At 36.7% G+C, this 24,911-nt stretch overlaps 1 protein-coding gene across 1 annotated transcript; it reads left to right on the forward strand.

Moving 5' to 3' along the window:
• Positions 1 to 56: 56 nt before the first annotated feature.
• LOC106130948 (ectin) lies at positions 57 to 24,768 on the forward strand. The gene is made up of 8 exons (XM_013329900.2): positions 57 to 660; positions 1,157 to 1,355; positions 1,827 to 1,970; positions 3,792 to 3,861; positions 18,376 to 18,525; positions 19,648 to 19,777; positions 20,267 to 20,356; positions 20,934 to 24,768. Exons 2-8 carry the CDS (start codon positions 1,198 to 1,200, stop codon positions 21,122 to 21,124), a joined length of 933 nt encoding a protein of 310 aa, XP_013185354.1. The 5' UTR covers positions 57 to 660; positions 1,157 to 1,197; the 3' UTR covers positions 21,125 to 24,768.
• The last annotated feature ends 143 nt before the right edge of the window (positions 24,769 to 24,911 follow it).

Here is a 24,911-nt window from a genome sequence, read left to right on the forward strand (position 1 = left end):
ACGATATGCTACACTTTGTAGACGGTGTACGAAAAATTGTACATTTTGTAGATGGTCTACGATATGCTACACTTCGTAGATAGAAAGTTTTAAAAAGGTTTATTTTTGAAAAACTAATTCCAAAGTGTATTTCTAGCATGAATAGAAACAATATTTTATGGATGAATGAAGCGAAGGAAGTATGCAGAGATCGTGGCAAGTGGAAAGTTTTAGTCTCTGCCTACCCCTCCGGGAAAAAAGCATGATTTTATGTATGTATGTATTGTAGATGGTCTACGAAAAGTGGCACACTTCTTACGATGGTCTACAAAAAATGGTACATTTTGTGGACGGCTTACGAAAAGTAGGTACACTAATCTCGGAAAGTTGAGGACAGATTTTGTTCCTGTTTGAAATGTTGGAAAGAGGATATTCTGAGGAAGGTTTATATCTATAAATGTTACTCGTGCGAAGCCGGAGCGGGTCGCTCATTTATAATAATAGTAAGTATACGATAATTGTTCACATTTCTAAGTTAAATGGTTACTGCTATGCGGATTATTACGGATTGATAAGAGATAAGGTACAGGACAGGTAACTGCAAGCGTCATTTGCGCAATGCGGTGCGCATGCGCGGCCTCCGCTCCGGAGCGCGGCTCGCCAGCTGCGGGTAGGGATGGGGTGAGTTTAACCCACTCTGAAAAATGAGGTGTATTTATTTATACCCCGAATATTTAAGGGCGCAGCATATATGGCATTGTGGATCATACTTGGACATTACCTAAAGCCTGGAATGGAGTATGTTTCACATACCTACATAATACGTAAAACAATATCAAAAAAGTATCACTCTTCTTTCTCGGAAGGGTAGGCAGAGACTACATATGTTTACTTGCCACGATTCCTACATACATTTATTCATCCATAAAATATTGTTTGTATTTATCCTATCCTTAATACACTTTGGTATTAATTGTACAAAAATAAACCTTTTTAAAACTTTCAGAATATAGATTACCTAGTAAGTCTTCTTTCCCTAACTTTACTACCTCGACTTTTCCAAAAATTCCATTGCCTCGTTCTTATTCTAAAAATTAAAACTCACAATAAATCCAATCTCAAACTTGGAACACCGCACCGCCCTATACTGCAGCATTTTCAAGGTTAGATCTCTCAGTGGGCTGCAAGCAGCCGTCGGGCGCACACGATGGGTGCGCGATGACGTCACGCGCCGACCACGTCGAGCTCCTGCCGCTGAAGTCGGCTTTGGTGAACAACAACAGGGATGATGACACGTATTACCCGCCCAATAACAATACGCCGTCGAGCTCGCACGATTATACGCTGCTATCGAAGAGGACGCCGGCGTCGAAGAGGTATTTCTTTTGTCCCGATTATGTTTGATGTTTGAAATTGGAATGTTTTGTTTTTTTTTTTAAATTTTTTTTTTGTGTATTGTTGCATCAGATGATACGTTTCAGTTAGCCTTATAATTCTTACAATTATTAAAATAGGGGGTTTTTGACGTGAATTAATAACTTTAGTAACATTTCAAAAACTAGAAAAGTTTCAACTATTTTGTCCAGCTTGATATTTCGAAGTTTAAGTCTTATTTATTCTATAACTTACACCTATTCTTCGTATATCTATGAATACTAAATATATTTTGTAAAATTAATATTCTCCTAGTACATTATTCTTTTATATTATCTCTGTCAATAGGAGTCCTAGTTCTCCCCAAGGATAACTTTACAAATTACAATTAACCACCACAGTTTACAGGCAATACCCAGCATTTCCTTGTTTATGTAACTTTACACCTGTACTCAAAACCGGTATGTCTCCAGGCTCCTCTCCCGCGCCGCCCAGCCTGCCCCCACGCCCCTGGTGACACTATGTGGTGCTCCGCCCCCGTCCCGCAGGCGAGAAGAGCTTGCAGCCTTGGCCAATTTGAGGAAGAAGGTGTCTCCAGCACTGCTCCAGCCAGATAGGTAAAATTGCACAATTTATTTAGTTTATAAGTAAGTAGGGAGGTCTTTTTTCTTTCTTTTTTTTCTAACTAAGGGATAGGCTTAAAAACTTGAGATTCTTTTTTTTTAGGCGATGGTTAGCAACCTGTCACTATTCGAATCTCAATTCTATCGTCAAGCCAAAAACTGAACGTGGCCTATCAGTCTTTTCAAGGCTGTTGGCTCTGTCTACCCCACGATGATAGAATTGAGATTAAAATAGTGGCAGGTTGCTAGACCGTCGCCTAAAAGAAGAATCCTAAGTTCATAAGCCTTTCCCTTAGTCGCATTTTACGACATCTATGGAAAAGAGTGGTCCTATTTTTTTTATTGGTGCCACGAACCACACGGCACCGATACGGTACGATTTTATGTATGTATCAGTTATTAATCGCGGAAGTAGCTGTAGGTAACAGCTTGTAACTAAATAATTAAAACAGAGTCAGCTCTTTGCAAATTCCACCCTTTCAAGTGAATTGCGTGTCTCGCGCTAATAAGGTTCAAGGTTCGAGCTTTGAGTTGATACCGGATGGCACTGATATAATTGAAAGAGTATTTATAGTTAAGAATTAAAACATGTACATTGTATATATTTAAAACTAGCTGTGCTTGCGACTTCGTCCGCGTGGAATAGTTATTTTGGGCATCATTGAAGCCCTCAAGGATGAATAATTTTCACCGTTTTTTTAACACATTATCCATTATTTCTTCATTCGTTATAGTTGTTATGTTACATATATATTAGAGTCTTCATCGATAAATGGTCTATTCAACGCAAAAAGAATTTTTCAATTCGAACCACTAGTTTCTGAGATTAGCGCTTTCAAACAAACTCTTCAGCTTTATAATATTATAGTATAGTATATAGTGACGTCATCTTCGGTAGCAGATGACACCGATATCATTGTAAAGCTATTTATAGACATGTTCGGTTGCCCTTTGAAAGGAATTCAATTTGAGATCAGGAGATACGTGATGAGAATGCGACTGATCGGGACAGTCAATTGGATTTTTGTGAGCTAAATGTCACGCTGTGAAGAATTCTTAGTACCATTTTGTGTGTGAAAGTGGAATGTGTATGGCGTAATTATTTTATTTATTCACTAGCTGTGCCCGCGATTTCGTCCGCGTGGAATAGTTATTTTGGACATCATTGAAGCCCTATAAACTTGGGATTCTTCTTTTAGGCGATGGGCTAGCAACCTATCACTATTTGAATCTCAATTCTATCATTAAGCCAAATAGCTGAACGTGGCCATTTGGTCTTCAAGACTGTTGGCTCTGTCTACCCCGCATGGGATATAGACGTGACGATATGTATGTATGTATGTATGTATGTATTGAAGCCCTCAAGGATGAATAAATTTCCCCGCTTTTTTCACATTTTCCATTTTTTCTTCGCTCCTAATAGTTGCAGCGTGATGTTATATAGCCTAAAGCCTTCCTCGATAAATGGTCTATTCAACGCAAAAAAAAAATTTCAATTCGAACCAGTAGTTCCTGAGATTAGCGCGTTAAAACAAACAAACAAACTCTTCAGCTTTATAATATTAGTATATTAGTATATATTAATGTAGTTACATCAAGGAAAAAAGTAAAAAAAGGTGCCGTGTGGTGGTGTGCTTACAAACTTGGGATTCTTTTTCAGGCGATGGCAATTCCAAGTTTGTAAGCCCATCCCTTAGCCGCCTTTTACGATATCCATGGGAAGGAGATGGAGTGGTCCAATTCTTTTTTTGCCGGGAACCACACGGCACTGAATTCCACTGGCAACGAACTCAAGACAATGTCGAATTGTTCCAGGAACAGCAAAGACAATAACGAGGCGAAGGCGGAGGAGACGCTCGACAACCGACCCAAGTTGCTGAAGAAGGTATGTCACCGTCAAATACTCGTAGTACGAATACTTGGTACCTGTGTATGTAAATCTTTATTAAAAAAATGTGCCGTGCGGTTACCGGCACTATCGGGACCAAGGGCGACTAAGGGATAGGGTTTAGGGTCCTGTCCATATCTTTCCCGTGAATGTCGTAAAAGGCGACTAAGGGATAGAGTTTGGGGACCTGTCCGTATCTTTCCCTCGAATGTCGTAAAAGGCGACTAATTGATAAGCTTAGGTATATACTTGGGATTCTCCTTTTAGCGATGGGCTACCAAACTGTCACTATTTGAATCTCATTTCCATCATTTAGCCAAAATTAATGTGGTATATCCACTCTTTACTGTCTCGTCTAGTTCTGCTATTCTGTAGATGGTCTACGAAAAGTTGTAGATAGTCTACGAAAGCTGCTACAATGTAGATGGTCTACGAAAGCTGCTACAACGTAGATGGTCTACGAACGCTGCTACAATGTAGATGGTCTACGAAAACTGCTACACTGTAGATGGTCTACGAAAGCTGCTACAATGTAGATGGTCTACGAAAACTGCTACAATGTAGATGGTCCACGAACGCTGCTACAATGTAGATGGTCTACGAATGCTGCTACAATGTAATTGGTCTACGGAATCTGCTACAATGGACTACGCCATCTCTTTCCTATGAATGTCATAAAAGGCGACTAAGGGATAGACTTATAAACTTGGGATTCTTCTTTTAGGCGATGGGCTAACAAACTGTCACTATTTGAATCTCAATTCTATCATCAAGCCGAATAGCTGAAGGAGGCCAATTTACGCGGACGAAGTCGCGGGCAACAGCTAGTATTTATATATGGCAGGTCTTCCTGACTATCAGCGCGTTAATGCGGTATAAAACGGCGATATCGCCAGGAAATGAGTCTCTTCAGGCTGATAATGGCCTGGATTAAGGGCAGCGAGTCCTAAACGCTGACTCAGCTGATCGGAGCGATAACGTTAATACGACGACGAAGGGCCTCTTGTTATATAAAGTATTAGCTGTGCCCGCGACTTCGTCCGCGTGGAACAGTTACTTTGGACATCATAGAAGTTTTTAGGGTTGAATAATTTTCTCCGATTTTTTTCACATTGTGCATTATTTCTTCTTTTCTTATAGTTGCAGCGTGATGATAAATAGCCTTAAGCCTTCTTCGATAAATGTTCTATTCAACACAAAAAGATTTTTTTAATTCGAACCAGTAGTTCATAAGATTAGCGCGTTCAAACAAACAAACCATCTCTCCTCCTCGATCAGGTTATAATGGAATAATATTTTTTTCTGATTGACCTGGGTCATAAATGTTTAACTATTTAAATATTCATTATACCATCTCTCCTCCTCGATCAGGTTATAATGGAATAATATTTTTTTCTGATTGACCTGGGTCATAAATGTTTAACTTTTTAAATATTCATTATAAAATATAGCATCGTTAAGTTAGTATGCCATAACACAAATTTCAAACTAACTTTTGGGCTATAAGAGCTGAACGTGGCCCAAAGATATCCCGTCTACATCCCTTGCAGGGTAGACAGAGCTAACAGCCTTGAAAACAGTGAAAGGCCACGTTCAGTCACAGGTTGGTAGCCCATCGCCTAAAAGTACTATCTTAAGTGTATTAGCTTATCCCTTAGTCGCCTAACAAGCTTAACGAGAACCATAAAACTTTACAGCCCTCAGCCTTGCACATAACGTATGTATGTCACCGCAAACGCCAGTATCGTTTTATCGCCTTGGAAACTCTGACCGCGCTGAAAAAGTTGAGACTGAGTGCACTTATATTAAACTCAATAATAACTATGCATGTGCACTTCATCGCACCACCAACTTATAGTTTTTCTGTTTGGTCAGCCGGTTGACTGGTAGAGAAACCAAACTGCATTAATTCCACCTTTTGTCCATTGTTTTGTGTAATAAAGTTTTAAATAAATTAATTAATAAATAATTTCATACATACATAACATCACGTCTATATCCCTTGCGGGGTAGACAGAGCCAAAAGTCTTGAAAAGACCGAAAGGCCACGTTCAGCTGTTTGGCTTAATGATAGAATTGAGATTCAAATAGTGACAGGTTGCTGGCCCATCGCCTATAAGAAGAATCCCAAGTTTATAAGCCAATCCCTTAGACGCCTTTAACGGCATCCATGGGAAAGAGATGGAGTGGTCCTATTCTTTTTTCTATTGGTGCCGGGAACCACACGGCACTAATTACACAATAATTTCATGAAAAAAATATGTTTTACATACTGTGGTGTATCGTGTGGTTTCCAGCGCTTTAGAAGTTTAAAATGAAACAAGCTTTATGAGAACCATACAACTTTACAGCACCCAGCTTTGCACACAACGATTGTCGAACCGCGAACGCCAAGAGCGTGTAATTGTAAAACGCCTTGGTAACTCTAACCGCGCTGTAAAAATTAAGACGCAGTGCACTAAAACGTATGTCATAATTCTTGAAATACATTCATCTTTCTTATTTTTTCTTTTTTTTTTCGCTAAATAAATAAATAAAGAAGGCCGTACATACATACAGTCTCGTTGATATCCCTGGCGGCGTACTGAGAGAACAGTCTTGAAAGGACAGAAAGGTGGCCTTTCGTTCAGCTGTTTGGCTTATTATAAACGTAAGCCCGTTTTACTTTTAGTAAATTATATCTGCCATACGAAATTTACATGTACTTGATTTAGAAGCAATATATTTTCCACTTTCAAATCAACAATATCGCGTTTTTTTCTATTTTTTAAATTTTATATAATCTGTACTAATATTATAAAGCTGACGAATTTGTTTATTTATTTGAACGCGCTAATCTCAGGAACTACTGGTTCATTGAAAAATTATTTTTGTGTTGAATACACCATTTATCGTAAAGGCTTTAGGCTATAAAGAAATAATGGAAATGTGAAAAAAAAAACGGGGAAAATTATTCATCCTTGAGGGCCACTATGATGACCAAAATAACTATTCCACGCGGACGAAGTCGCGGGCGCAGCTAGTTATATATCATATTTACTTTTAAACGACCAAAACTTCGTTTTTTTCATCAACCGCATCCCTTAAAAATTATTTGAGCGCGCGGCGTCTTAACTTTTAACTTTAAGGTTAAAGGCTGAAGGGATCACGTAGAATCAAGTAGGCCGATGAGGCCTTGACCCGCGCGGAAACGTGGACGTGACCTCAGTCCTGGGAAGTGTAAACAGGTTGGTCGTATTGTGAATAAACAATGAGGGGGTTTTATATGACTCTATTACCAGTCCGCGGATTTCATTTCAGGGCGTGATTTGATAAGATAAGAAAAAATTATTTGCCAAAACATGTGAACATCTATAATTCTATACTATGAACGCGCTAATCTCAGGAACTTGGGGTTTGAATCGAAAGATTATTTTTGTGTTTAGTAAGCCATTTATCGAGGAAGGCTTTAGGCTATTTATCATCACGCTGCAACTGTTAGGAGCGAAGAAATAATGGAAAATGTAAAAAAAAACGGTGTCAATTATTTTTCCTTGAGGGCTTCAATGATGCCCAAAATAAGTACTTATTCCACGCGGACGAAGTCGCGGCTAGTAACATATAAATGTATGTAAGATGTCAAAATTAAAATAGTGTTTCAACACGTTTTACCGTCATGACAGTGTGCAGATGTTAAAAGTACATAATGACAATATGTGATTGAGAGCGGAAAGTTTCAAAATTTCTAAAGTGTGTACACTTTTTAAGAACAAAATTATATGTACTACAACAAGCGTGGGTTGTACTTTGTTCATATTAATATAATGACAACCAAACCTTAAAGACAAGTTGTCAAAATTAATTTTGCACCATGATTGCACCGGATTTTTTTTTCTTTTGACACCCATTGATACAGGTTAATCAAAAGTTAAATATTTAACTTAAACTAAATTCATAGTTGTACATACATATATAATCATGTCTTAATATGCCTTACTAGGTAGACAAATCCACACTAGAAGTTTACACTTGTAGTTATTAAAAAATTAACAAGAAGTCTTAAAACTACTTCTTTTCCCATAACCTTCCATCTGCCGGCTTCACTAAAATGTATAGCTGTAATGGTTAAAGGTTTTATAATGCCTGCCAGTATTATGAAAAAAAACTTTTTATACTACATAATATTTTGAATTTAGAGCGCGACAAATTATTTTCAGTAATGTCGCTGGCACACAAGGGTAATGTTGTTGAAACAAAATATTATGCGTGGTCACGTATTCGCGGCAATAACTTTGATTCGCTGACTTTAATCTGTCCCGGCTGGAAAGTTGTTTACTTTTTTGTGGTCTCCGTTTTATAAGCAACTAGCTTTCCGCCCGCGGCTTCGCCCACGTGTAATTCGGTTATATATAGCGTTTTTTAATGATCTCGACAGGGCTTTTTCTTCCACAGGCTGAAATCTTGTTACAACTGGAATTAAATATAGCCTGTGTTACTCAGGGATGATGTAGCTTTCTAATGGTGAATTTTTGAAATCGATTCAGTAGTTTCGGAGTTTATCGATTACATGTGTAAACAAACAAACATATAAAAAAATAGATTGTTCCTCTTTATAATATTAGTATACATACAAATCTATATAGAAAAAGTAAAGCGAGACAAAATCATCGTCTCAAAAGAAGAAAAAAACAGGATTTATAGGACGAAGAGGCCTTACAGGATTTCCTTGTAAACAATATTTTTTTAACTAAGACTAATAAAGTAACAAAGAAATGAATAAAAAATGAAGAATATATTAAAAAATCAACTCACACTATAAAACTTATCCAACACTAACTAAATATACTATCAAAAATATCAAATCTAATCAACAAATCAAAAATTAACTGAAATAGAGAGTAAAATAAGTTAAATAAGTCAAGTTAAAAGTTAATGAATCAAACGAATAATATTTTCAATTTCAAATCAAAATATTTGTAGTGTGTAATATGTAGTTTCGCGTATGTCCGCTAGGGGCGCTGCTAAAATTACACGATAAATTAAAATATTTTACGCTACCTAGCTAAATGACGGTAACGAAACCATAGCGCGATCTATCTCGATGCCAACGCCATCTATCGAGCATCGAGACAAAATTCGGGTGTTTTATTTATGCATACCGATTACGCCGAGATTTATGGACCGATTTACGTGATTCTTTTTTTGTTCGGTAGAGTATACTTTCAAGTTGGTCCCGTTGTTACCTAGTCAGGATCTGATGATGGTATTCCAGGGAAATCAAGGGCAAACCTCAAATTTACAGGCAATTACGTTTTTGACAATTTCATAGATCTGTTTAAGTATTTGCGTCTGATAGTCATCATCCCATGTGAATGAGCTGATGATGGAAGGTACACTCCTCAACGGTTAGGAGTTGAAAGAAAATTCTTACGAAGTTATACGTACATGTGAGGCTATTAGGTTGACCTGATAATAAAAAGTAAATCTCATTAACGTTAAGAATTTAGGTGAAAATGGATGCGGACAAATTTCGTAGCTGTTTGTATGGGTAGTGTTAACACAAAATAGGGATTTAAAGGCGTGATGTTATTAATGTTATGCATGTATGTACATAATTATGTATGTTATTATGTATGTTAAAGAGACGACTGAAAGTTGTCATACAAAGTCTTTTTTTTTAAGGATGGGAAATCATCAAATGACCTCTCCCGCTCTGGGTGGAACGGAAGGGAGTGTCAGACTTTTACTGACTAAAACCCACCTCATTCCTTCAGTTGCACTTTGCGTTCCGGGGCCCGGTATCTCGTTAGAACTTTCCCGCAGCCCCGGCTCAGTTTATCCCGTTTCCCCTTGGGGGTTGACATTTCAAAAATCCCTTCTTAGTGCTCACTTATGTTACTAAAGGAACCTCTGTTCAAAATCTCAGACTCCTATACCGAGCGGTTTCGGCTGTGCGTTAATAAATCAGTCACCCAATCGCACCCCCTAAATCACGATTGGAGGGTAGTTTGAAAAAACTTATAATGTCAAACATATTGACTTGCCTATGTATGTGTTCATGCCAAGTTTCAAGTTTATAAACCCAAGGAATAAGATTTTTCATAGAAACGTTTTTACCCCTTTTCCCCGCCTTGGGGGTTGAATTTCCAAAAATCCTTTCTTAGTGCTCCCCTACATATCCCAAGGAACCTACATTCCAAATTTCAGCTGTCTACGACCAGTAGTTTCAACTGTGCGTTGTCTGTCAGTCAGTCAGTCAGTAACGGAAGAGTTTTATATATATAGATTTGTATGTGAAATTTTATAAACTTTATAAAAAATTTTGCTTAGTTTTAATTTGAGTTAATTTTAATTATAATTTTTAACATAAATCAATAAGTACATATTAGAATCACATCGTGTTATCGGAAGCTTTGTTTGTAGTCCCACGATCCCTGTGTATTTCTGTTTCTTCATCCATATACATCATTGTCTTAATTGCAAGCTCGTCGGTTTGGGATAAGTACTGTAAAAAGGTGATCAATGTTCTTTTCACATTTAAAATAATTATACAAAAATAAGAACTTACTTACAAAAAAAGAAAAACTGCGGCCAGGGGTGGGGCCTCGTTTAATTTTTACGGACCAAAATTGCAAATTACTTGAAAATAAGAGATTTCAGTAGAAGGAGACAAATTAGAAATTTTAAACACATTTTTTTCTGTATAAACAAACAATCGAACAAGGAAAACAATTTTTTTTTAAAGTAAGTAATTACATTTTAACCTTCCTCGTTATTCCCAAAAATTCCCACAGGAATAGACCCAGGCAACACAATTTATTACCCCCTATTCTCGTGAGGCGTTCCATCATGATCGCCCGTTATTTTAAGCATCATACATTTCCTGTCCGGCCGTAGTCATTAATCGGTTGGGGACAGGGCACAGAGCACTGAATTACAGCAGCAGAGACCGTTCATCTTTGTTCTGTTGAACGGGAAAGATTGGAAGCGATCGACTTACTTGCGCTAAAATTATATATCCATACTAAGCCACACTAATGATAATGAGAAAAGAAACATACGTATAGGCACGTCTATATACCTTGCGGGGTCGACAGAGCCAACAGCCTAGACTGCATGGCTCCATGATAGAATGGCGTGTGCCGTGTGTATGGAGTGCCGTCTGGTTTCTGGCATTTTAGAATAGAAACCACTCCACATTTTTCCCATGGATGTCGACTAAGGGATAGGTTCATACACTTGGCATTCCTCTTGTAGATGGGCTTGCAACCTGTCACTATTTGAATCTCAATTTATGTTTTTTGTAACCAAATATACTTAAAACGACTGGCCTTATATGCCACAGTGATGTTGGAGTTGTGCCGTGTGGTTCCAGGATCTCCATCTCTTTCCCATGGATGTCGTAAAAGGTGACTAAGGGATAGGCTTATATACTTGGGATTCTTCTTTTAGGCGATGAACTAGCGACCTGTCAATATTCGAATTTCAATTCTATCATTAAGCCAAGCAGATGAACTTAGCCTTTTGATGACTGTTGGCTCTGTCTACCTCGCAGGGGATATAGACGTAATTATATGTTTTGTTATGATATAGGAGGCTTAGCTTTTTGTAGTATTTGCCCGGGTGCGATCCTGTGGGAATTTCCAGAAAAAAGCCAATGACTAGGAGATAACATGAAATTAAATTACGACAGACAGACTTACGAATTTTTTGTATTAATGTTGGATGAATTTGCATAGAAATGTGATTAAGTTGATAGGTATTATAAGAAGAAAGGTTAAAAAAGGATTCCTTAAAATTTTAAACCTATTTTCTTCATTAAATAAAGTATTCGTTTTACCCCTAATCGCACTGCTCATTTTAATTTATTCCAGTCTCTTTTCAGAAGTGCGAGTACCTATTAGTCCCGGGAAAAAACAAGTTTGCGAGACTCGGTCTAAAAATAGTAAATAGTTGTTAGTTCCACACGGCGCCCGTCCTACCGAGTTGAGATAAATGGCTACGCAGTTCCACGTGCCGGGGAAAAACTGGTCAAGAGCGATCCTTGTTTTTGTCAAAGGTTTCTTTACAGCTTTGTAAGGTTTTAACTTCGTCCATATTCATCACTTTTTTCATACAAATTCGTCGAAAAAGAGATGAACGCAGGCTTGGTTGCTTTTTAATTTAGCACATACATACATACAGTCACATCTATGTTTCTTGCGGTGTAGACAGAGCCAGCAGTCTCGAAGACTGAAAGGCCACGTGTAGCTGTTCGGCTTTATGATGGAATTGAGATTCAAATTGTGACAGGTCATCGTCTACAATACATATTCCAAGTTTATAAGCCTATCATTTAGTCGCCTTTAACGACATCCGTGGCATAATTTAGCACACGCGAAGAATATAACCTGGAATTACACGAAGAGCTTTTTATTCCGAAATTCCCACTTGAGCGAAACCCCGGAGCACAGTTAGTACTTATATAAATTATGCTAATAAAATTCAATTTCAACCTGCATACTGCCATAATGCAAAATAAGTACTTCAGTTACTCAGGTTTTCGTGTTCAAAAGCACTTAAAAATCAACGAAAGCAAAACCTTAAATTCCCTTTTTCCCTTTCAACTCAAACCAAACAGTTTTCATTCAAATTCATACTGAAATAAACTTGTGTACATTTTAAAAGAGAGAGTCTATTAACAGTTAGACTAACTGCTAATTAAAGAGGTACTATACAAGTTAGACTTTTTGGAAATTAATTATTGCAAATTTATTTACGAACTTATTATAAATGCTAAAGTGAGTTTATTTATTTGTTTGTTTTTTTGTTATATACCTCTTCAAAGGTTATATATTGAACTAGCTGTGCCCGCGACTTCGTCCGCGTGGAATAGAATTTTGGGCATCATTGAAGCCCTCAAGGATGAATAATTTCCCCCATTTTTTTTCACATATTCCATTATTTCTTTGCTCCTTATAGTTGCAGCGTGATTTTATATAACCTAAAGCCTTCCTCGATAAATGGTCTATTCAACGCAAAAATAATTTTTCAATTCACACCAGTAGTTCCTGAGATTAGCGCGTTCAAAGAAACAAACTCTTCAGCTTTATAATATTAGTATAGATTAATTGTCTTGAAGTTTCACGTGTATATAATTAAGAGTCTAGAGAAGATCATAGCGTACCTTTCGTCCCGGTAAAAACTAAATTTCCTGTGGTTTTAGCAAAAAAACCTGTATTCTTTTATAGATGGCGCTAAATTCACGCGAGAAAAGCTGCGGGTAAAATCTAGTACTATATATTATTCTACATTTTTGCGAAATTGGAACTTTGTTCCGTCACGTCTACGACTCCAAATCTAGACTAACGAGCCGCCTGTGAAGAGCCCTTGTGGTAATGACATGAACACTTATGCAAGGTGAGGCGTGACATTATATGGAGTGAACGAAGGTTTTACTATCTCAAAGATAACAAACAAACTTACTTCAGCGTTTTTATTCAAATTCAAAATTTTTAATTCATTATTATAGGATACTTCATATCGCTTATTAATTGTCAAAACGTTTGGTTTCACAACATTGGTTGACGTCAAATAAATTACTTTATATTCTAATTGTTTTCACGTTTATATCCCTTACGGGGTAGACAGAGCAGGCAATCTTGAAAGATGTCAGTTTTTGCACGTTCAGCTGTTAGGCTCAATGGCAGAATTTGAGATAAAATAGTGACAGGTTGCTAGCCCATCGCCTAAAAGAATCCCAAGTTTATAACCATATCCCAGCATAGCATTTATAATATAGTTCATATTCATTCACGCGTTATCTCCTGAACCCCTGAATTCTTCCTGAAATTTTGTGTAAGTAAATATAATTAAGTGTCTGGAGAAGGACTAATACTTTTCATCTCGATAAAAACTAAAGTACGATTTAGATTTAAGAGATCTATATTTGTAAATTGACGTCTGATAAAAATGCTGCAGTGTAGTTTGTTCCGCCGCTTCTTCTACACATGAGCTTTGGAAGCGGTAGTAGTTATAATTATATTTAAGTGATGTGACGTCAATAAGTGGTACCTTGTATCCAATTTTGAAAATAAATCTATTCTATTCTAGTACCCGTGGAATTTGCGAAAATCATGCCAATAATAAAATAAAAAAAAATACAACCATTAAGTTAAAAAAAGGTATATAAATATTTATATATGTAATAGAAAGTAAACACGTAATTTTTATAGTAGCTAGGTAGGTATTCATCGCTCCTTAATCTAAAGCAAACTTATTAAGGTACCTGTCGATAGAGTTGTTTGTTGGAGATATGATTGATGATGATCATGAAAAAAAGCATACAATGAAACCTGCCTACCCGGCCTTTCCATTCAGCCGGCCATCCGGGGGGAGGGGCAAGTAAAATCTTAGACCCTGGGCCAGTGGCGTAACTATACCAATCGTGGCCCGTGGCAAATTCATCGGATAGGTACGTTCTAAAACTGGGTAACAACCCTTTTTTTTACAAAAGCTTTGAATTTTTAATATTTTTTTTTACTTGTGTAGGAAACTGAGTAGGTAACAAAAATAAATCAAAGACTAAAACTTTTTTTTTACTAAACATGTATGATAAATAAAAAATGTCGGGAGTTGGGATTCTCCTCTGACCGGGGGCCCCTTCCGGCTGGGGGCCCGTGGCATTTTGCCGACTTGCCACCCTGTAGTTACGCCACTGCCCTGGGCCCCCACCTTGTGGGAAATGAACAGGCACTGAGAAAGCGTGACCAGCAGATCTATTTACGAACAAAAAAGTCTATCAAATAATACCTACATCCGTGTGGTCCCCGGCACCGATAGAAAAAAGAATAGGACTACTCCATCTCTTACCCACGGATGTCGTAAAAGGCGACTAAGGGATTGGCTTATAAACTTGGGATTCTTCTTTTGGGCGATGGGCTGTCACTTTTTGCATCTCAACTCTATCATTAGGCCAAACAGCTGAACGTGGCCTTTCGGTCTTTTCAAGACTGTTGGCTCTGTCTACCCCGCAAGGGATATAGACGAGATGATATGAATGTATGTATGTCATTGTGAAGAGTTATCGTTCTGCTTTCTTCGGTCAGTCAATCTCTACGAAATACTTTTATTTTGTGCGGAAACCACAAGGCTAAAAAAGAAATGATTAATTCCAACATTTACCAACTAAACAGCATTCCTGTTCCTAGCATGTTATATTTTTTCAAGCAACGTCACTTTGTTTTATGCAAATTTGCACTTAACAACAGGTTATGAACGAGTTTATTTAAAACCTACCATTAGCGACCCGTGTCGACATTGCATTACTACAAAGATCCCTTTATTGCATTTTACGACATCCAGGGAACAGTGATAATTCTTAAGTCACGGAAACCATGCGGCACAAGTGGAAAGAAATATAGTTTTATCCTTATCAATATAGGCTAGCTAAAATATAGGAAATGACCCGGCCTGAAGATCTATAGACCTAATGCAACATAATACCTATTTCTTGAACACGACAGCTCATTTACGATACGATGCGACCGTTATTATTTATTTCTTGGACGTATTTCCTCTTAATTCTACTTTCAGCTAACAAAAAACTTTTTTTTCGTCGAAACGGTCTTTGGTTCTTCCTGCTATGAAACCAAATTTTACTGAGTATTCATCGTTTTTCAATGAAAACTCTAACAATACGAAGAACTCGCAATTTTAATACCAACCAAACTCAAACCTTCTAAACGATTCAAATTTCCCAGCTCGGCATTTACAACACGTTTTACGTAATCCCGGTGCTTGGCAGAGCGGATCAAGACATTTGGCTCGCGGCCAGTTGGAACGCGTATCGACTTTGCATTTTAATGAGTAGGTAGTACCTTTTGCAGGCAATTTTGTACGGGAGATACCTTTTAGGGTACAAAATATACACGTACTTATCTTCTTAAATTAAAAAAGGGGACAATTTCTGACTCGCATATTCAACCTGAACCTTTGGAACTGATTTCCTTTTATTTAAACTGAAAACAATCATTTAAGATAATTTAAAAATTTTACTTGAAATTTCAGTTAACAGAATCATAAAACGTATTAAAATTCCTGGAACATAGATAACACAAACAGAAAATATCAGAAATTCAAATAAACAAGAAATTTTTAAAATTTGTTCTCTAATTGTAAGATTAATTCGCTTCGAACGAAAATAGCTCAATATTTATTTGATAAGGGGTAGTAAAGGTATTCCTTGAAAGAGAATCACGTTTTATCCCATCTCAGTTCTAAATATAGAAATGGTAATTCTGATCCCCGATACCCACGCCAACAAATATTGCCTCGATAAGTTGAATCTATGTAGTTTATTTGTACGCTAGCGAAACGAGAGTATAGTGCAAATACTTACCTAGTCTGCCTGCCATTGATTTCGGAATCTTTACAACTATATACTGATTTGATCAAGGATGGAAGAATTTGATTTTGATTTGAATATAGTACCATGCCTATATATGCCGTGTGGTTCCCGGCACCAATAAAAAGAATAGGACCACTCCATCTCGTTCCCATGGATGTCGTAAAAGGTGACTAAGGGATAGGCTTGTAAACTTGGGATTCTTCTTTTAGGCGATGGGCTAGCAACCCGTCACTATTTGAATCTCAATTCTATCATTAAGCCAAACAGCTGAACGTGGCCTATCAGTCTTTTCAAGACTGTTGGCTCTGTCTACCCCGTAAGGGATAAAGACGTGATCATATGCATGTATGTAATATAGTACCACTTTGTTAAACGCCATATAAGAAAATTTTAAAGTAACTTTCCTACCTATTTAAATTTATTGCTGATTAAACCGAACATAGCCTTCGAGTGTTGAGTTTGTCTTGCCCAGCCCGTAAGGAATAAGGGCGTGATGTTTATTATGGTATATTATACGTTTGAGGTTATTTATTAGAACGAGGTATACCAATTTATGTTTACCAACTTACCAGGTATGTAGTAATTAATCAAGACGCCTGGCACCTTGCTGAACTGGGTCAAAAATTCCAAGTGTGAACCGTCGGAAAAACTCAATTAATACTTGTCAAAAGTTGAGCGATTCCGTTACTTTGGAACTTAACGATATAAATTTCGTTTTAGTAACTTTTTTATTGTAAGCCTTTTGTCTCGACAAAGGAATTTTCTTTTCCGTTTATAACAAAAAGACTACATTGCATTTTTTACTACCTTTTTATTTTATACTACCATAAATAAAGATAACTGAAAAAAATAATTAAAATTTAGGTACCTACATGTGATCGAAACCGCGGATGAGAGCTAGTCTCTTATACTTATTCAAAAAGTATACATTACTATTAATTTTGGCTAAACTACACTAAACCGCTCCAATATTCATCTCTCCTCTCATGGGTCTACTGAAAGAGATTTCTATTGAAATAAGTAGCACTTTACTAGAATTACTGTATTAAATGGTCCTGTATATAATTTTGTGTACATAAATTAATAAATATATCTACTAACCTTGCCCGCGACTAAGTCCGCCTTAAATCTTTTTCGAATGTCAATAAATCTTTATTACAGCAAAGTTTCCCGAAAATCCGTTTAGAAGTCAGTAGATATTGCGTGACAAGTAACACACATCCTGATAAACTTTCGCATTTATGATATTAGTATGAAGGAAGAAAGATATTGCTATTACCTCATTAGGTATATTTATATGTTATGAAAGCGAAAATTACTGTAATCTTGTCGAATGAACGCCGTTTAGGTATCTTTATGACTACAATTTACATCGCAAACGATCTTATTCAAAAAATCGTATTTGCTATCATGATCTGTCTGACAGTGATATTTCAATGATATACAAGAAATAATATCTCACTTTCTAGTAACGGAGAATTTCGGAGACTTATTTTTTCTGAATTTGTTTTGCACCTACAGCATTTTTATAAGTCTTAGATAGTAATTCTATGTAGCCGTGTGCCTATGACCACGATCAGTGCCGTGGTATAAGTCAGGTTTACTTACAGGTTTAGGTTTATTACCTCCAAAAAAAGGTGAGTGAAAGTTTCACCCGCATTTTCTTGGAGGTTAGACCCGGTTCCTTCACCGTGAAACAATTTCACAATTTTCAAAATTTCACTGTGAAACAATGGATCATATTACGAACGTTGACAAGGTACTAATGTTTTTGATCGAGCAAGCGAGGCGAGTCAGTTTTCCCAACCAAATTTGGGTGAAAATATATTTTTTTGTTAAATATATAAGTAAATATTTATTGAGTGAAGTTTGTAGAGTTTTTAAGATCGTAGGGAATCAAAATCGGTTAAGTAATAGATAGATTTATTGCACGATGAGAGTAAAACATACAAAACAGATAAAGATGGTACAAAGGCGGACTTATCGCTAAGGCAATCTCTTCCAGTCAACCTTTGGTTTTCGAAGCTTAAAGTTCGCGACGTAGAGACCTTCACTCTCGTTCTAACTTCAGTAAACCTCAAATAGACTCACCACACGACATATGTATATCATCATCATCATCTATTGATCATTCTGTGCACCAGGTACTGCAAACGAGGCCGGTGAGCATGGTGGTGCAGTGGAGCGAAGTCCGCACCGCCTGGCAGGACAGCGACTTCATCACGGAGTGCCTCTGCTGGCACAACGTGTACCGGCAGCGGCACGGCTCCCCGCAGCTTTATATGGCGCCGGAGGTTATTTATTTATTTATTCTTTATTGTACATACATACATACATAAGGTCTAGTCTATATCCCTTGTGGGGTAGACAGAGCCAACAGTCTTGAAAAGACTGATAGGCCACGTTCAGCTATTTGGCTTAATGATAGAATTGAGATTCAAATAGTGACAGGTTGCTAGCCCATCGCCTAAAAAAAGAATCCCAAGTTTGTAAGCCTATCCCTTAGTCGCCTTTTACGACATCCATAGGAAAGAGATGGAGTGGTCCTATTCTTTTTTGTACTGGTGCCGGGAACCACACGGCATTCTTTATTGTAACAATTACAATTTGTAAAGTACAATTGGCGGACTTAATGCTAATAACATTATCTAACAGTCTACCATTGGGTTAAGCGGAGAACCTTTGTGTGGGTGATTTGTGGGTGGTTATATTTTTTGCTTGTACCAACTTTAAAGAGTACCCGATACCGAAGCGTGCATGAAGAGTTATGAATGTGGAGGCGAAGGAAGTATGCAGAGATCGTGGCAGGTGGAATGATGTACCTAGTCTCTAGATCTATCTTTAGTCCCTAAGGGAAAAAGGCGTGATTTTATGTATGCATGTACCAACTTCACAAAATTTAACGTATATTATTGGTCGTCTGTTTGTCCTGCTTATGTCCTCTCTGGGGCTTCTTTCCTGGTATGACCACGATCCAGGTATTGCTCATACCTGGATCGTCAATCAAGTAGGTATAAACAAAAGGCGACTGCCGTCTGACCTCCGTAACCTAGTCGATATTGGAACATGATTAGTTATCTGAATGTGAAGTTTTCCCCACGATGTTTTCCCTCACTGTAAGAGCATCTCATTCAGTACATCAAATAGGTTGGGGTTAAGGCTTGGATATATTATAAAAAAATCTTCCAGTGAACGCCGGTTAATTATTAAAAGCTCCGGTTGGGTCATAAATGTGAAATTATATAAAAAAAATTAAAAACTATCGCGAAATGTGGTTCTGATTTAAAATAAGGGATCTAGATATTTAGGGAGAGTACTCTCTAAATCCCGATAGATTCTAAATAGATCTCTAATTCTAAATTAGTTAGTAGTTCACCTTATGTTCATCATACCAGTGTTCATCAATTCCATTTCAGCTGTGTGACTACGCGCAAGCCTGGGCGAACCACCTCGCCCACACCAACAAGTTTCACTACAGGAATGATCGTGATGTCGGCCAGAACCTCTACCAGCGCCCTGTGAGCGCGCTACAGCCTGACGTCACTGGTAGGAATCCCCATTACCGCCTTAATAAGTAACTCATTAATAATTAGCATATGTAGCTTTGATAGATATAAATCTAGCTCATAATATCCTCTTTCTAACATTTCAAAGAGGGACAAAATCCGCCTAAAACTTTCCGAGATAAGCGCATACATACAGACTGAGAAAATAGAGGGGCCTTATGTAGTGATAAAAAAAAAGACAATAAGAGCAAGAAAACTAAATTTTCCAGCGACAAAGAGATCACATACATTTATCTGTAAATATCTAGTTTTATAATTGATCATTGCTTAGTGCATCAATTAAAAAAATATGAAAGTAAACAAAGACGCAGAATATTCGTAGCGTCTACGATGTGCTATGTGCACCTTGTATAATCGACTTACTTTCGTACGAGGACCCTGTTAAGCAGGAAAAAAAATAAAATTAAGTATGTATTATGATTATTCCTTATTTTTATACTAACTACTAATATATTTTTGTACTTTTTAGGGCAAGAAGTGTCCTCTTACTGGTACGCGGCCGTTCGACAGTACAACTTTTTCAAGGAGTCAGATGTGCTACACGCCAATGTCAATGCAGGTAAATGCTGGTCTAGATATTCATGTTCCTTGATGTTTAACTAGCTATTAGGAAACCTTAACAAAATTTGCTGTTGGCAAAGGGAGATTTTCATTACGTAGGTACCTACTTTTTGTCTGTAGACGTACACTTTGATTATGTATGAGAAAGTCAAAGGATACAATTATTATTTGCATTGATTTCACTCCTATAACGAATGTTCTATTTTATTTTCAATCCAAATTTGCCTATATCTACTAAATTTTTCTTAATCTATACTAATATTATAAAGCTGAAGAGTTTGTTTGTTTGTTTGAACGCGCTAATCTCAGAAACTACTGGTTCGAATTTAATTTTTTTTTTGTGTTGAATAGACCATTTATCGAGGAAGGCGTTAGGCTATATAACATCACGCTGCAACTATAAGGAGTGAAGTTATAATGGAAAATGTAAAAAAAAACCGGGGAAAATTATTCATCCTTGAGGGCTTCAAACGCGGACGAAGTTGCGGGCACAGCTAGTAAATTCTATAAAACTAGTCGTAAATTTAAACAAACTCCCGCATATATCACGGCCTCCCAAACTTTTCCACCGCCAGGCCACTTCACCCAAATGGTATGGGTGGCTACCCGGTTCTTCGGCGTGGGGAAGGCCCGCTCCCGCGCCGGCAAGGTCATCGTCGTCGCCAACTACTCTCCACCCGGGAACCTGTCGGGTCAGTTCGAGACCAACGTCCTGCCGCCGCTTCCCGAGACCTTCCCCGACCTGCCGCCCCCGCCACAGCACTGACGAGTGTCCATCCGTGGCAGGAGGATCAAAATCGACGCCACGTATCAGAAGTAGGCTAAAAGATTGACCGAAAGTCTGGATAAATTCAGATTTTGGTCGGTTCTCCTTCTTCCCCCCGGCGTTTATCCAGATTACGTCCTCACCTTTCTGGAGAGGAGCTCGGGGTGCGCCTTTATGATATACAATGATCCTGAAGCGCAGTAATACAAGTGCTTTGAAAATTTTTATTTAGATTTGTAAAATGGTTTAATTAGCAGGCGTGTCAAGAAGAATGTCAACACGAGTAATTAGTTCAGTTGTTTTCGATACGTTGCGATAAATTAAAGTTCTTTTCTGAAAGGCGTCAAATATTGAATTTTAAAATTAAATGCTTTACATCAGAAAGAAAAACTTTTGTAGACACGCCTCTGGATCAGTTGATATAAAAATGCCAGTAGGGCTATTCACGAACTTGATAAGGCACAGTACTCTCTCTCTCTAACCGTCGCTGGAACCATAGAGATGGAGAGAAAAGTTAATAAGTATGCCTTAATCGACGTTCTTGAATTAACTTTCGTCGTGAGAGTAAGTCCGCCGCGAATATTGGCTAGAATTTAGCATAGAAGCCTATATCATAATTACCCTTGCCGCCCACATTTACCACGATGGTAAATTGATTATATATAATGGTTGTGAAAGGTCACATTTTAAGTGACTGGACTTTTAAATTGAACGCAGACTTGGTTTCTTTGAAACTTTATAAATTGGAATATGGCGACTAGACCGTCGCGCGCGCAGCACCAATATTGCGTTCACTTTAAACTAAATACCTAATATGCAAATTGATAACTACCCCATTTTTGGAGCAAATAAACTTAAGAAATTTCAATACAACGAAAATATGCACAAGTTTCTAAAAAAATAACCGTTTACACTAAAATTAATTAGTGATCAGAGTTTTTATTGTGATTTATAGGTATTTATTTTGTTTCAATGTTACGCTTTACACCGTAGAATATAAATATACCTACTCGTCTTTCACATACGTAATGCTTAGGTATCAATATTTTTTTTTATTTAGATTACAAGGGTGTCACTTATAGGTATGTGCTTCTAGTATGCACTTATTCCATTTGACTTAATTCAGACGTCCTAATTCAGATATGTGAAATGGCATTTAGTAATTACCTTAATGCTATTAAATTGTCTGAATAAGTTACTGAATCTAGCTAGAACGTTTGAATATCCAGTCAAATGAGGAAGGCTTTTTATGATAAAAACTATTAAGAACCCCTAGACAGTCCAGCTCTTAGATCATATATTGCGATTAACTCAAAGTTCTCGGAAAAATGGTAACATTACTTGATTGTTAGCCGAACTATAAATATATTGACTATCGGTGGTTTGAAATAATCAATAAACCTATCGATTCTCAATTACAATTATAACAATAACTGCAATCCTGTCTATAAGAAAAATGAAAGAAGAATAGTTTTTTTTTTCATAATTGGATACAAGTTATCACTTATTGACGTCACATCATCTAAATCTAATTATCACTACTACCGCTTCCAAAGCGCATGTGTGGAAGAAGCCGCGGAACAAACTACACTGCAGCTTTTTCACCGAACGTCAATTATAGTTATTGCAATAAAAGTCATAAAGATGATTCTCATTAGTGCGAGTGGAGGCCGGAGGCGGACGGTATTTAGACTACTGAGTAATTTAGGTATCTGCATGATACCTATATTACATCTAGTGTTTCTAACTAAAACCGTGATGGACGAGCAGGCCCGAATGAGTCAAGAATCATATCACTACATAGTATAAAGCAAAGTCGCTTCCCGCGTCTGTATGTATGCTTATATCTCTAAAACTACACAACGGATTTTGATGCGGTTTTTTTTTATAAATATGTAGAGTGATTCAGGAGGAAGGTTTATATGTATAAATTCACGGGTGGCTACTGTGTAATATGAATAGCCAAACCTGTGCTCCGTCAGTGCCATGAACACGACGCGCTCTAATGAGAATTCTTAAAGATAATGTTCGTAACGCCTAATTTTAAGACAGAAACACCAAAGTACCATGTCCAAGCCACAGTCCAATTTGGCTTCTAGCATAGTCAATTAGTTTATATAAGAACATCGGTTGTTTTTGCCTGAGCTTGTGATTTTTATAACAATTTTTAGATGTTAACACAATTTGACGCACATCGATATAAGTCAAGGAGCTTATAACAGAATACACTTTTTGTTATTTTTTATTTTCTCCATATCGATTGACATTTTCGTTATATTATTTTTATTGGACAAAGAACCTATGATATGTTCCAGATTACACTCTCAGTTTTGTCTAAAGGTTCAACTGGAATAGAATTGTACACTATTTTAGGTGCAATAAAGTTTAAATAAATAAATGTCCCGAACTGCAACAAAATTTTGAGTTTGTTTGCTTGTTCCTATATATCTATCGTAGCAGACTTAGTTTTAAGCTCCTTGTTATAGAATAGATTCATGCTTCCTGCCATAGTTTTATAAATTTCCCATTGAAAGCTTTCGTGCTTTAAATAGTACCAGTCACTAAGACGTGTTGTACCACATAATATGTAATTGTAGCAGTTAGTTTCTGATAAGGTATTTATTTAATTCATAAAATTTAACAACTCGTCATAAACAAAAATTACAGCATTGAACAACAAAAATGTTATACATAATTTTATTAGAATTTGTTTAAGAAATTCAGATTCCGAACATTGTATACTTAAAATTCGTAATAAAATACCTTATAAGTAGTACATAATTATACTCTTAAGTTACTTAATCCCGTTCATAATTTTTGTAATAAACCCGTCTTCCTATGAGGTTGATGATATTATATTATATGTACATTTGTTAAGTTTTTCCTGATATTGAAAATTTGTATTCATATTGTATATCACAAGCGTTTTCCAATAAATTGTTATAAAATAATTTTATAAATAAATCTTTGGCAGTTATAATAATATAGTAAATAAGCATGTAATTGGATAAACATGAGAGAAAAATGCTATTAATTATGATAAAATATACCTTGAAAATGTAAACAAATTTAATTGTGAAAAATTGGGACTCTATATTAGATTTTTAATTTTTTTTTTTTCCTTGGGCTCCTTTTATTGATATGAAAAGGAGGTATAGACAAAGCCTTTAAATCATAAATCTTTCAAAATGTAACCTTATTTGTACTTGTTGTATGTTAATATTGTAATAATAACACGCCCTTCCTTTTTTTTTTTCAAAATATGTAAAGAACAGAAAATACTATTTTAATTATCAATTTAATTTTGTATATGACATACCATTGTTTGGCTATGCTTGTAGTATGTTGGGAAGAATTGTTAATACACGTCAACACCGCACATTACATCAATTAATCAATTACGTACAAAGTATATTAGGATTTATTGCTGTTGAATATATTGCTTAATATGTAAACTCAGGATAATATAATCAAAAAAGTTTTTATGTGGTAATGTAATCAAGAGTTTCAAATGGTGAATATAATAAAAATGAACAGCTGATAATGAAACCCTGGCCTTAATGATATTTTGTGTGCCAAAAGAAATTAGAATGAGCCTAAACTCCACATAGATATTTTAGCAATAGTTAAGTATATGCGTTGAACCATGTTAAAATATTAGATGGCTAGTGTCGTCCTGATTTTGGATGTAGTGTAATGAGTCCAACATTATTGATTTAATTGATCAATGGCTGTGAATTGTTAACTGTTATTATTAGTACAGAAACGGCTTGGCAATATTTTTAGT

Source organism: Amyelois transitella, chromosome 4, assembly GCF_032362555.1.
Source record: "Amyelois transitella isolate CPQ chromosome 4, ilAmyTran1.1, whole genome shotgun sequence".
Lineage (NCBI taxonomy): Eukaryota > Metazoa > Arthropoda > Insecta > Lepidoptera > Pyralidae > Amyelois > Amyelois transitella.